Source organism: Gymnoscopelus braueri (genome assembly GCF_963280865.1).
Source record: "Gymnoscopelus braueri genome assembly, chromosome: 18".
NCBI lineage: Eukaryota > Metazoa > Chordata > Actinopteri > Myctophiformes > Myctophidae > Gymnoscopelus > Gymnoscopelus braueri.
In genome coordinates, this window is record NC_137618.1 from 31,808,469 (window position 1) to 31,823,389 (window position 14,921).

At 41.9% G+C, this 14,921-nt stretch overlaps 1 protein-coding gene across 1 annotated transcript; it reads left to right on the forward strand.

The window, feature by feature from the left end:
• Positions 1–3,444: 3,444 nt before the first annotated feature.
• Positions 3,445–13,799, forward strand: LOC308073632 (protocadherin-17-like; the record flags this gene model as incomplete). Its single annotated transcript, XM_080412652.1, has 4 exons — positions 3,445–5,922; positions 7,100–7,158; positions 7,332–7,501; positions 13,222–13,799. The coding sequence occupies 4 exons, from the start codon at positions 3,445–3,447 to the stop codon at positions 13,797–13,799; spliced, it is 3,285 nt and encodes a 1,094-aa protein (XP_080268778.1).
• Between the last annotated feature and the right edge of the window lie 1,122 nt (positions 13,800–14,921).

Here is a 14,921-nt window from a genome sequence, read left to right on the forward strand (position 1 = left end):
ATCATGTACATACTTTACCTTATTTCAGACAATTTTCCAAAGCATACATGTATTCTTATTTTTCCTTACATTTTTGAAAAAAATTTAGGCAATTTAACATTGAGTTTCATAGACTTCTTAAGGGGCCCACTCTTCCAGTTACCAGTCAAGGATAAGTATCCTTTAGCAGAAATGTTCCCATAAAAATCTCTCTAACGTTTTATTTTGATTATGTATGCATGTTGCTGGACAGATGCCAGAGAATATAGAATGTAAACATAGGCCATGAACCCTCTATCTTTATCTCGTCATGCTGAAGCTAAATAGAAAAGCTTTATTAATATGATTGATGGCAAATTAAAACAAATCGTAGCAGTTATTGAAGGATAGTAATGTAACCTTAGACCTTTGTTGTCAATACATTAACATTTACAGACCGGATTTGGAGATATTGAATGATGAACCTCGAATAATGATTTTTAAATGGATAATGAAGTCTTGGTTCTTTGTGGGTTTGCTTTGACAGCTTGGAACATTGGAGATGTTGAACTGAATGAACTTCCAACTATTTCAATTTGAACGTTAGCAAATGATTGAAAAGGTAGACCTACTCAAATCTTGAACTGCCCTCTACACATGCTTTTGGAAAGCTAATACCATACATATTTATAATATATATATAGATGTATGCAGATACGTCTGATGAAGGTATTTGGTCCTGCTGTGAAACAGACCCATTTCTCTATCTTGGACTTTCTATGTGATCAAATTTAGTCACGTGATTTTCACCCTAAAGATTGTAGTGAATTGCTTGAGGTGGTACTACACCCGGGAATGAGCTCAAATGCTGAATGATAAGCAGTTCAATCTCACCTCTAATCATGCTTGTGCAGAGGTGGCTGAATCACATAAGAGACATACAGTACCGTGCCAATATATTGTACTTATGCTCAAACAAGCATAGCTTCTGTTTAGCATTTCAACCTCTGTGAAATTACAGAGGGTATATGTATGATATTGTATCCAGCAACATTATAATGTGTTCTCGACTGAAAATCAATTCATCATGAAGCAACTGATGCATTCATGTCTTCTTGTTGCCTGTGATAGAGAGCCATGTGGTTCATTACAGAGCAAGGCATAATTATCTAATTAAAGAATACCATGAAACCGTGCTCAACCTATATAGCCCACAAAATGCATGAAACCAGGCCCGCACACTGTGAATGAATTCTGGGTATTATGAACTGCTCTCTCATCCAGGGAGTCCAGATCATATGAAATAGTATTGAGAGTGACAATGCAAACACTATTGTCAATAGCAGTCCTTTCCTGAGGTTTCAACAGACTTGAATGATAATTAGAGTTTCCCTTTGTTGCCCTTATCGGGTACCTGCAGAAATAGCCAATTTATGCAGACTGAACCCTGGCCAGGCAAAGTTGATGCTCCCCAGAGGAGGAAAGCAGCCATGTTTCAGACAATGGAAATGAACTCAGGGACAACTCAAGGTTGATTTAGATCCAGGGCAACATGAAATTAAATGAAGAGTCGAGCTGCACTGATCTCGCCCTGTGTTGATACAGCTCCTTCTAAAGAATACAGCTATGCTTTTTGCATATACCTATATCACCAGGGAGACAAGCGTCACTCAGATCTGGTCAAGTGAGAATAAAAATGCAAATGTCATATTGTCGAACTGCTGAGTGGACTAAATGTCAATCCATCTTTTCAATTTAAGATATGAGATTCGTGAGGATGGCAGGTGTGATAGCATTGTATGGAGGGGGAACACCATGCCAACAGTGATATTTGAGCTCTGCAATAAGCGAACCTTGTTCAGATGGACAGACGATTATCTTGTCCTTTTGGTGAAGTTAGTTATCCTGAAACACTCCATGCCTGTAATTATTAATCTTGCAATTTAATCCACTTAATTATGTAATTATGACAGCCAATAAAGAAAGAGCTAGGGAGAATTGTTCTCCACATTTAGAAAACACAGTGGTTATTAAAATCCTGTTATAATCAAAGTATTTTTTGTCATGGCACCTAATTTGGGCTTGCCAAGTCTCAGCCAAATTGACCACTTAAGTTGTCACTAAAATGACCATTTGCCAAACACCTGCTGATCCCAGTATATTATTCTGCCCTCCCTGTTTCATTGATCTATTCATAATCACTGTTCCACATCCACATATATTAAGAACAACATCCACCAGCACGTTTTCATCATCTGTAGCTCTGCTCTAGGCGCGCACATCAGTAACTGAATCACGTAGCACTAGAACAGCCCTTCTTCATGCGATCTTGCCAGACCTATTGGAAGAAACCCCCCAAGGCAAGATCTGTCACTGTTTCACTCATTGGCTGGAAGACGATCAGAAACTATGTTAAATGCACCAAGCTTGATGCACTGGGGTCCGTTCTTTTAAAGCGTCGTGAGGATTCCAGTCAGATCTCACTGCGACCAGAGCAGGTTTCAACAGTTTGACGTGGGGAAAGCTGAGCGTATAGCAAAGCGATTAATTCTGATTATCTGAAATCTCGCAACATCGATCGATGATCGCACCTCTTTGGATTTCTCACCGTCCACTCGAGCAGCAGCAGCACAGATGAGCATAGTCCGGATGAAGGATGCGATCAGTGCGCTGCTGGGTCCAACTGGACTGGATTACGGGATTATCGGACTAATTACAGGACAATTATCGGGGCAAAAGTCGCAGTCGCGCCACAGATGCTCGTGAATGACGGGAATACGAAAGGTTGTATTCGAGGGGCATCTTTATTTTCGTCTTTTAGCCTACTTTGTGTGTCGAGGGGCTGTCCTCCGTGTGTGAGTGTAAAAAACCCCTATATGCAACAGTGTGCCGCACAGAAACAAAGTCAATGCATTGTGAATGGTAATATTGGGCAATGCTGCATTCTGGAACGGGCATGTTTGTCAGTATTCTGCTCTGTAGCCTAGGTGTAGATGTCGCAGGAGGGCAATGCGCTTTTGTACAGGCTACAGTCTAACCTTCACACCGCTCAGATTCAAATGCTTTTTTAACCTTGATGCGAGCAGGGACTTTCATCAGCACCGCGATGATTTATTTAGCCGTCCTTAAGGAAAACGGAACATGCCTGGCACACCATGTTGAATTTGATCTTTCATCCATGCATTAGGTGTCGTTGCAGGGCGGTCATCTTTGTTTACAGACAGAAGAGTTCATCCTAGCTGAACGGTATGTGAAAGAAGATTTTTTAAAAACAGGACCACCGATCAAAAGAGAGAAAGGGGTTGATACATCGATTGAATACCCAATTCGTCTTGGATGAGTGTCAATTCAAACCGCACGCCTGGCTGGGGTTTGAGTCCTTTAGGTTTGCAGTAAAGCTAATCAACAGGTTGAAAGTCAACGCCGATTTTTTTTTTGTACTGTACACCTTCCCTCTTTCTACCGCATATATATCCAGTTGACGGGATGCGTCTTTCTGCCCCCTTTTTCTTTCTCCTGTGGGTCAAAGCCCTAACATTGAAAAACCTTAATTATTCTGTTCCTGAGGAGCAGGGACCAGGCACTGTCATCGGGAATATAGCAAAAGATGCTGGATACGGTGCTGTGGAGAGGGGGAAGAAATCGAACTTTCGGGTTTTGGAGAATTCTGCTCCACATCTGGTGGATGTGGACTCGGAGAGTGGACTGATCTTCACCAAACAAAGGATTGACAGGGAGACGTTATGCAGGCGCAACCCAAAGTGTCAGCTGTCCATGGAAGTGTTCGCCAATGACAAGGAAATATGCATGATCAAGATTGATATACTGGACATAAACGACAACTCGCCTGGTTTCCCGTCAGATCACATCAACATTGATATTTCAGAAAATGCAGCTGCGGGTACGCGCTTCCCTCTGACAATTGCGCACGACTCGGATTCGGGAGAAAACGGAATAAAGACTTACCAGGTCACCAGAGATGACTACAATACCTTTTCTTTGGATCTAAAAGTGAGGGGTGATGGAACTATATACCCAGAGCTGGTTGTCCAGAGACCACTGGATAGGGAGGACCAGAGTCATCACACCCTCTTATTAACAGCAATTGATGGAGGTGAATATCCAAGATCAGGTTCCATGCAAATCAATGTTAGAGTGACTGATTCAAATGATAATAGCCCAGTATTTGAAAAACCTTCATATGTGATAGAGATTCCTGAAAATTCACCACCTGGTAAAGTACTCATAGACTTGAATGCAACTGATCAAGATGAAGGGAGTAATGGACAGGTGGTCTATTCTTTTACTGGATATGCATCAGAGAGAATGCAAGATTTATTTTCCATTGACCCCAACACTGGTGTCATCAAGATTCAGGGAGAAATCGACTATGAAGAGAATCCAATCATTGAGTTTGACGTGCAGGCGAAGGACCTTGGGCCCAACCCAATACCAGGCCACTGTAAAATAACTGTCAAAGTTCTTGACAAAAATGATAATTGGCCAATAATAAGTTTTGTGTCTGTCCGCCAGGGAGCCATCAGTGAGGCAGCACCTCCAGAATCTGTCATTGCATTGGTGCGAGTCACAGATAAAGATTCTGGGAGAAATGGCCAGCTCCAGTGCAGAGTATTGGGAAATGTCCCATTTAGACTGCAGGAAAACAATGATAATTTCTACACGTTGCTTACAGACAGACCTTTGGACAGGGAGCTGAAAGACGAATACAACGTTACAATCGTCGCCAGAGACAATGGAATCCCCTCATTGAACTACACCAAGTCATTTTCTGTTAAGATATTGGATGAGAATGATAATGCACCGCGATTTACAAAGTCAGTATACGGACTTCAGGTGCCTGAGAACAACATCCCAGGAGAATATTTAGGTTCTGTCCTAGCCCACGATCCAGATATAGGCCGCAACGGAACTGTGTCTTACTCTATTCTGCCGTCGCACATCGGAGATGTTTCTGTGTATACCTATGTGTCTGTTAATCCTACTAATGGAGCCATATATGCCTCGAGGTCTTTCAATTATGAGCAGACTAAATTCTTTGAGTTCAAAGTTCAAGCTAAAGATGCAGGGTCTCCACATATGGAAAGCACCTCTACAGTCAGGGTCAGTGTGCTCGATGTCAACGACAATCTTCCGGTTATAATTTTACCGCTCCTGCAGAACGACTCTGCGGAAATCCCGGTGCCTAGAAACGTGGGCATAGGTTACATTGTGGCCACCGTCAAAGCGGTGGACCATGACCATGGCGAAAGTGGCCACCTGACCTATGAGATCTCTGAGGGAAACGAGGATCACCTGTTCGAGATGGACCCCGTGGCGGGGGAGGTCCGGACGGCCCACGCTCTCTGGGAGGAGGTGGCCTCGGTAGTCGAGCTGGTCGTGAAGGTTACCGACCACGGCAAACCCCCGCTGTCTGCTGTGGCGAAGCTGATCATCAAGGCGAATACGGATGCAGTGGCGGGTGGGGGCTCCAGGGCCGGTGGGGAGCAGCAGTCCTGGGATGTATCCCTGCCTCTCATAGTTACCCTTTGCATCATCTCCGTCATGCTCTTAGCAGTCATGACTGCGATCGCTGTCAAGTCCAAGCATCAAGATAAGGAGACTGGGAATTATAACTGCCGCATGGCTGAGTACTCCAATCCTCCAGTGGGGAAAGGCAAAAAGAAAAGGATCAACAAGAGTGACATCATGCTAGTGCAGAGTGAGATGGAAGAGAGGGATTCAGCGAGCCGAATGAACGTAGTCAGCAGCCCCTCACTGATCACCTCGCCCATCTGCTTTGACTACCAGAGTCCCCTGCCCCTGACCTTACCCAGGTCAGAGGTCATGTACCTTAAAACCACGCCAAACAGCCTTACGGTCCCCCGGGCAGCCAGCCACACCAGCCACACCAGCTTCGCCGGGCTCAGCACAGACACTCCAGTGAATAGGATGTCAGTGATACAGGTAAGGAGCACGCTGGATGCGTTATCTGGCCTCTATTCTCTCTTATCAGCTCTCCCTGCTTTCCTGTACAAATCTCACAAAAGAAAAGGCAATCGAATAGAAAAGGGGGGAAAAAAGAGAGGAAAGACTGCAATCAGACATGCTCACTTTTTGACACTATCAAATACATTTAGGAGATATAGCATCATATGCCACCGAAGTGTCACATATTCTGCTGAAGAGGCAGTGTCACAGGCTATTCATCTGCATTCATAGCGCTTCGAGCCGAACCGGGGTGTGGGGGGTGGGGGTTGGAGGGATTTGAAAATGGTCCATTAGGAGTGTCCTCCCTCAAGACAGTACAGGTGGTCTACATAATCAGAAAGTCTTTTCAGTTAGACATGCAAACAGTGTGAGTCTTGGACAAGACTGCTGTGCCCCTGCCAGGTCCACCACTATCGAGTGAAAACAAAACCCTGCCACAAACGTGGGATTGGACAGGTGTTTGAGCAGCTTGTCCGATCACATTACCCAACCGGCGTGAGCCAGACAGCTAGATGCACACAGCATAACCTTACAATCGTGTTTCTCGCCCCCTCCACAAACATGGGCCAGTTCCACCAATCCGCATCCAAAGTTGGCAGGGTAAGGCCAATAATAGGGTTTTCCAGCCCTTCCTTGCAGTGATGGCTGGGGTTATTTCTACAAGCCAACCAGCATAGGAAATTGACAGTGAGGTCTTGTAGCATTATTTAGCACAGGAGATTTTTTGTTGTTGTAAATGATGTGGATATCTAGGACAGTCTCAGAGACAGACTCATTTAGAGATGATAACACAGATGACAAGGCCTGGCACTGTCACCAGTTGCTAGGGCATGTGGGTGTGAGAAAACACAAACACATTACTCTCAAGATAGAGGGGGGAAACGCATGCAGATGACAGTGGATAATGCATTACTGCTTTGCCTTGCCAAAGACACACATATGGTCATGAGGAAGATTTGTGCTTATCAATGCCGCTGCTGTTGGCAGCTGTTGTGTGACGGAAACATAGTATTAATACGTTTCACGGGTTTCCACATGATTCAGTTCGGAAGGATACTCCCGATCCTTCCGTCAAGCTCACAAAAGTCTCATACCCGTGCAGGGAAACATCTGAGTTGGCAAACAAGCAACATTTTTCTCCTCTCATTTTCAGACGGATAATTTTCCTTCGGAGCCCAATTATGTTGGAAGCAGGCAGCCATTTGTTCAAAGGTAAGGCCTGTAACCAATAGCTTCCTTGGCCACTGAATTTACATTCATCTCTATATCAGGCAATCTGACCATGACTTGTCAAATAGGAGCGCTTACAGAGAGGCTCTGGTGGGTTATGTATACTCTCTCTCTCTCTCTCTCTCTCTCTCTCCCTCCCCTCTGTTCTGCTGCAGCTCAACATTTAAGGATGCAGAACGTGCGAGCCTCCGAGACAGTGGCCATGGTGATAGTGACCAGGCTGATAGTGACCAGGATACTAATAAAGGCTCACACTGCGACACGTCTGCCAGGGAGGCCCTCAAGATGAAAGCAACAGCGGTTAATGGCCAGGCTCTTGAGCAGGGTGAGTGGACGCACCCTCTCTGTCTGACAACTTGAAGATGCCTAACTGATTCTTGTATCAGATCCTTGTTCATACAGTTCATATTAAGCCTGGTGCACCGTGCGCACGTGTACTTAGTACTGCCCCGTCTTGGTAATGCTATACACAGACAGATGTTTCACATTATCGACATAATAATGCTCTTCGTGGAATGAAATCTTAGCTCTCCAAGGCAGCTGCAGCAGGTAGGCTACCATGTTCAAGCCATTGCAGTAATCCTGAGCGTGTTGCCAAGATGATGCGACGGAACCAGAGTGGAAAGCAGACAATAGTTAAAGAGGAAAAGCTGAAAAAGAACACAATCAACTGTCTGATATTTTTTTTGCATTGGAAAAGTGTACGTGCGTTGGCTGTCTCTTTTGATCATGTCATTATTTGTATGTGAACTCTGCGTATCCATGTCTAGAAAATGACATAACGGAGACAAGAAAGTATGACAGACACTTTCAGTGCAAAAAAGACAGTTGCTTTTGGTGAAACATGACACTTGTTTCCACCTTTCACTTGAATACATTTGATCAACTAACAGAGACTTTTCTGCTGTTCGTGTCTTCCGAAAGAAATTTAGCAAAGCAAAAATAGAAATGTTTCATGCCCCGACCCCCCAAAAAAAAGAAAAAATTACAAAAAAAGGATTTAAATGATCCACGCTGCCTGTGGTGTAATCGTTGATGACTGTGAATCTCTTACAGACATTCACAACCCTTTCAAATATTACACTGTGACTGTAGGGATTTATATATTTAGCTTTTTCACGTGTATAACTCCAGAAAATTTGTAAGGCAAAAAGAAATTACTGCGCATTATGGTTGGCGTGTATTCCATACCATACCAGATAATGGTGGACTTGTGTGAACTGTTGCTGTCTCTCATTTCCCTGTGTGAGAGACAGACGCCTTGGAATAAAATGGGCCTGGCCATCAGGTCCCTATGCAGTACTTTCCACACCATTTTGCATGGCTATGAACTGTTTGTTTGTGGCAAGCTCAGGAGACCAAGGTTACGAACAGTCTTTTGGCTGCCAAAAGGAAATATGAATCTGTGTGTGTGTGTGTGTGTGTGTGTGTGTGTGTGTGTGTGTGTGTGTGTGTGTGTGTGTGTGTGTGTGTGGTGTGTGTGTGTGTGTGTGTGTGTGTGTGTGTGTGTGTGTGTGCATTCTGTGTGTGTGTGTGTGTGTGTGTGTGTGTGTGTGTGTGTGTGCTGCCAGCCAATCCCAGCATGCCAAACTTGCTCTGTGGGAGGTGTAAATTCAATCACAATGTTGCACATTTCTGAATCAGATTTTTCAACCCAAGTTCAAAGGCCAATCAAATGGAGATATATTATAAGAGATGTTTCATATGCGCCGAGCAGGATTTACACACAGCGCTGATGCTTGCTTGACTGGAATGTCAGTTAATTTATATGCCTGCATTTATAAGATAAGAGAAATGCAAAGAAGTGGGGCATTGCATTTAATATTAATGGGTTGTGCTAATGCTTTTTCCCGACATTCTCTCTTTGCATGTGAGAAATGTTGTTAAAAAGCAAAACCTATGGTCAGTCTGAATGCATTCCCTTGGGTTTGGCAAGTTAAAGATGAAATGCTATCACTGCCTGTTGACTGCAGCAAGGAAGTTCCATATTATATATGGAATATATGCTGTCTCCGCATAAACCTTGTATCTCCATATTTCATCTTGTTATGTTTTTTCATACGTGAATGCCCTACTTTATACTTTGTCCTAAGACAGAGACAAGCAAAAGTAGTGAAAGCAGCTGATTTACAGGCTCACAACGTGTTGCATCATTGTGAGCCTGTAGATAAGCTATTTTTGTACATTTTGAAAATATGTCCAAAATAGAGACACCAGGTTGAAACTGAAAGTGGTTAAGTCTGTGGGTTTTATAAATATTTATCCAATGAAAAGTAGTAACTACTAATGTAACTACATTGGATCCATTGGAATACAGGTTGTTTTTTTCCATTTCCTGAAAAGTAATGGTTTTGGACATAATGCGGTTCCACCCGACAGCGACCATGTAGGAAATGTTAGCAAAACCAATGGTCAGTCTGAATTCGTTCTCTTGGGAAACATGAAATGGTATCACTGGCTGTTGACTCGGGAAGGAAGATCTGCATTATGCAGTGTAGTTGTAGATAACATCACACATACACAGAACTCACCCACACACATGTGCACCTGCCCACACAGAAACACACCTGTGTGTGGGAAATGTAGTGGGTACGGAATGTGCACAACTCACCCAATTGGTGAAGTGAAACTATGCAAAAAAAAACAAGAACATTTATTGAAACAAAAGTGAGTATATGACTTTTTTTTGGCAGGAAAGCACCATTATCTAAAATGAAGTACCTCCTAATGAATCACCATCGCTCCAAACACCTCAATACAACGGCCCATGGGTTAACTACTATAGCATTTTATGTTTTAACCTTTATCAACCTCCTCAGTTTCCCTACTGCTTTGATACAGGTAATACATGCACCTAAACGATTACTACCAGCTTATGAATATGTATTTGCTCTATTAAAAAAAAGTAGAGGCACAGTTGGTATGTTGCTAGACTTTCATTCTGTTTCTATTTAGAATGCCCTGGTTGCAGTAAAAAACTAAGTGTGGATTTACTCTAAAGTATTTTTTGTATTTAGTAGCTTGTCATTGCTCCATTCAAACTTGTCCATAGGATATACCCATGAAACAAGTAAGGTTCTACCGTCTGCGGTCGCTACACACAAGCACTGAAGCATAATAAAGCATCGAATAACCTGTAATTCTATACCTATTAGAAACGATTTAGTGTTGTTAGGGGAGACGGAGCGGAAAGGAAATGGAAAGGAGACAACAAGATGGAAGCTAATTTTTATTGCTAAACTTTTATTAGTTGGTCAAAGATGATTATTACAGTCAGAATCAGAATACAGTTAATTGCCAGTTATGTTTGCACTTGCAAGAAATGTGTATGGGTGAGATTGGTGCATTACACTGATGTATTGAACCATGCTGAAACATTTACAAATTATCAACGACTATTTACTCAAAATATAAAGGTATAATGATGAGCATAAAGAATATATACAATATAGAAACTATACAATATGCTAGAAAGTAGAAACTATACAATATGCAGTATACAATTTACATTATAGTATAGACTATCTCCAAAATGTTACTGTTTCATAGGAACTACTCAACATAGCTTAAACCTTGAATAATATCCAGCAATGTCACATTGCTAACCATTTTCTTGTCACATTTGTCACTTTTGTCTTTTTTTAAACCCAAAACGGTAGATATCTCATTTTAACGAGCCTTCATGATCATCCACTTATCAGCTGTATCTTATGCTGCGTGCACAGTAGGGGTGACAAAGCAACAGGCTACAAGTCCTTTTCGATGGAAGCTAGTGACAAGAAGCTACAAACTGATGCCTGACACTTAGCGCTGCATGACGGGCGTGACATGTTACAAAAAAGTCGGCTTAAACCTTTATCAGCGCTCCAATAATGCAGTGAAGCGTCAATCTCGTTCCCCACAATTCCTGCCCCGTTCCATGAATGGAAGAACCATTTATTCTTCCTGTTAACCGTGTGGCTTGTGGCTTGAGCATCACTTCAACAATGAATCGGCAACAGTGTAGCTCAGTGGTACTCAAAGTTAGATCCAGGGGTCCATGGGGGGGTGTGGGGGGGGGGGGCTTTCCACGGGCTCCCCAGCAAAATTAGTTAATATAGCATCAAAATCTGTTTTACCACTTAAACCCTATTTTATACCTCGCTATTATGCCTCGCTATAAAATAGATAAAATATACAAGGGTTGTGAGCTTGTAGATCGGCTATGGGAAAATCTTGAAAATGTTTTGATAACTTCGAACATTTTAAACACAAATCTTTGGGGCCGCTGGCACTTTGCATGTGTCATTTTTAGGCATTAAGAATAGCATTTTATACTTTCTCCATAGGAACATAATTATATTCCCTCTATTATGTATGGTTGTATAGTCAGGCAACATAGAGCAGTGACAAAAATACCCTAGCGTGTTTATCCGGAACCTTCTAGGCACATGCATCTCTTTGTATCACTGTCATCTTCAAGGTTCTCTATAGTGTGATAGGTACTGTACCTCTGGAATGGATTCAACATTTCTCTCTACTGTTTTGCTTATTGTTATGGCCTTGTGTATGTACAGGGATGAATAAATAAAAGTACTTTATTTTCCTCTGATAATAGAAGTAAGAGAGAAAAAACTAGCATAGGCCACAATACTGTAATCTGTGCAGGAGATGCTTCCAATCACTAATTGTAATGTGTGGAAACTGTGTTGCAGTTCTTCCATACTTGTCGTTTTGCTCTCCCTTTTGATGTAAAATGCATTTTGAACTCAAATGCATATTTTCTCTTGATCTTATCCCAGCAGAGAATAGAATTGTGGTGGTTTGTACTGTGCATGTAACTATTTGCATATGATATGGTGGTGCAAAAAAAGCAACGCTATACATTTTGAAACACACTTGTAACTTGATATTAATTATATCTTTTGTTGATTTACTTAGTAGTAACAAATAGTAGTAGTAGCAAATTAAGGATTAGATTATAATTGCGCCATCGTATCAAAAGAGTAAGACATTGTCTTATGTGTTTGTCTTTCATTTTAAGGAAGAAACAGATATCCTACCCTAAATTTTGTTGTATATACTGTATCTAACGGAACTATGAGTTGTTTGCCTAAACTACTGAGTTTTTGCCTGAATTAGTAAATTAAGACTTTTTTTTCAGGTAATACTTCATTTGTAGGGAGTTGATTTGTTGCATCATAGGGGACACCTGTAGTACTGTAGGCCTGTCACAATTACATAATTGCCTAATCACAATTATTCTAGATATTCTCAATTATTTTGGATCATTTTCATAATCGTTTTCATAAAATTGTTCATACATTTTCAAACATTTTCCAAAAATAACTGCCACTATCTTAATTTTTTTTTTTAATTTATATTTAAATTACTGTTTTTGTTTACAAAGCCTAAAAGACAAGCATAAATGTAATTCTTATTTATATATTCCAATGTTCAATGCCAAAAACACAATTAAATAGTTAATAGCAATTATATGTATATGACAATTAAGCGTCAAGTAAATTTCGTCCAGAAATTATCGGCCACTTAGCAAAATAGCTTATTTGTTTGATATCCTGGATCTCGAAAGAACAAGTTTTACTCAATTTGTATGTGTGGTAAATTAATTAAATAATGTTATTGCATGTGGGGAAAACTCATGCAGTTCTTGTAATTAGTATTCTATGCAAATGTATGCGGTTTGTGAAAATATTTGGTTAGATTTCATCTAGTGTGTGTGGTGCAGCTTGTGATGTTTTTGTAAATCAGAATGACATTGCAACGTGGCTATTTGTGAACTCACTCACAGCTGGTGCAACAAGCTCCGAGGTCTTATTTAATCATCGGAATGTATTTGTTTTGCATTAGAAGACTAGACTTTATTTTTATGTAGAAAGATAAAATACTTTATTTTATGGGATCTCTAAGTTATGGGATAAATTTTTCTGGAAATTTGTCCTCATTTCTCTCTCTAACTTGACTAAATATGAAATTCATTTTGAGTCAGGCTGTTTTCCCTTTCCCCGTGATAGTACACTAACAACTTTATAACTGTTTTTGTAGGGCAGGACAAATCAGTCCACTGCACTGATGAATGTCGTGCGCTGGGACATTCTGACAGATGCTGGATGCCAAAGTTACGGGTAGGAAGCCAAGCAGACAGTGGCGATAATCGCACCAACCTTTTCATCCCCGTGGGAATGGAGGCCATGGTAGAGACAGAGATTTATGGCACCATCAGCCGCGGCAGCAGAAAAACCCTCAGCACGTTTGGCAAGGAGCAGCGGGACAGTACAATCTTAGTGGCCAACGTCAAACCCTACTTAAAATCCCAGCGTGCTCTGAGCCCCCCACCGCAGGAGAGTCCATCTGCGTCCGGCAGTCCCACCAAGAAGAGCGTGCCCCTAGACTTACCCGACCAAGGCTCCAAGGAAGAGAGGGATGCGGGCTCGGACGGCAGTGCGTACGGTCCGCCAGATGGTCAGTGCTCTCCGCCGCACACGGAACTGGAGGAGCCCTCCTACTTGACCTCCGAGCTCAGGCCCAAGTCCCTGTCCGGCAGCCTCGTTCACAGCTCTGTCATCAGCCAGGAGTGCGGAGGGGTGGAGTGCATGCGTGACCCGCGGGACGCGGGGAACTGACAGGTCAGCTGATCCTGCTTGCTCACACCTGACAGGGGGTGTGATAATGATATCACAGATTAATGGCCAAGAGGTGATTTCCTTTGACCCACTGAGGGTTCAGACACGCATTGTATAACCAAAAAACACCTGCTTTGTATGTTTTTGTTTTGTTTTTGTTTTTTTTAAAGTTTGTGACCTGTCGTGTTAAGGTGAAATAAGTGTGTCCTTGACTGCTGTGAGGGGTATGGGGAGAAAATCATTGCTTACCTGACTTCAAGTGTTCTCCATGGTGTACTGTACGTGTCAATTTAGGTGTCTGTGTTTTACACATTTCAAGCTCCGATTTTGTGAGGCTGTTGAACGAATTGCTACTGTAGCTATTGAGTCCTGTCTGCTTTTGTACAGTGATGCTTTTTGTCCCCACGTAGTGTATGAGAAACATCTCTTTGAATATTGCAGGCAATTGAAATACATATCAGTGACGTCCAATACAAAAGTGAAGTGTCTTATGAACTATTAATGGTGGTGCAACAGGGGATGTCCCTTTTCATAAAAACCATTTGAGGTTCCTTAAAACTGTTTTTTAAGAATGTATTTGTAATTTTATCGTTGTCCTTGTGCAAATAAGCTGAGCTTACAAGTGAATGTGGGCTACTGTACTTGTTGTGTGTTTTATTAAATTTGTATACACATGGCTTCCTGTGTGCATGGAATGGTATTATTTTTGACAAATGGCGTCTCTAAAGCTGTCATGTTTTTTTTTTATGTTATGGAATTGTACTTCTGTTTCCAGGGTATAATTTAAAGCATGACAAGATTTATGTTGTTTAATTTACTGTCAGAGCAACGCAAACCCAGCAAGCGTGCCAACCGCAGCCACATACAGTATATGCATGTAAAGTATATAGGACAGTAACAATGGAATCAGGACAAGTTAATACCCCACACTATCACAAATGGCGTCTTTTACTACTGATTGTATAAATGGTATGCAAATAAAGTGGGGCTCTATGAAGTAGTACTGTACCTGAAGAGGTGTTCAACTCAGCCCTGCAGCACACTTCATTAAACATCAAATCAAAACAGACAGTGCTACCAGATCACAGTATTAAAAGGAAGAGTGATCTGCACTGATATTTT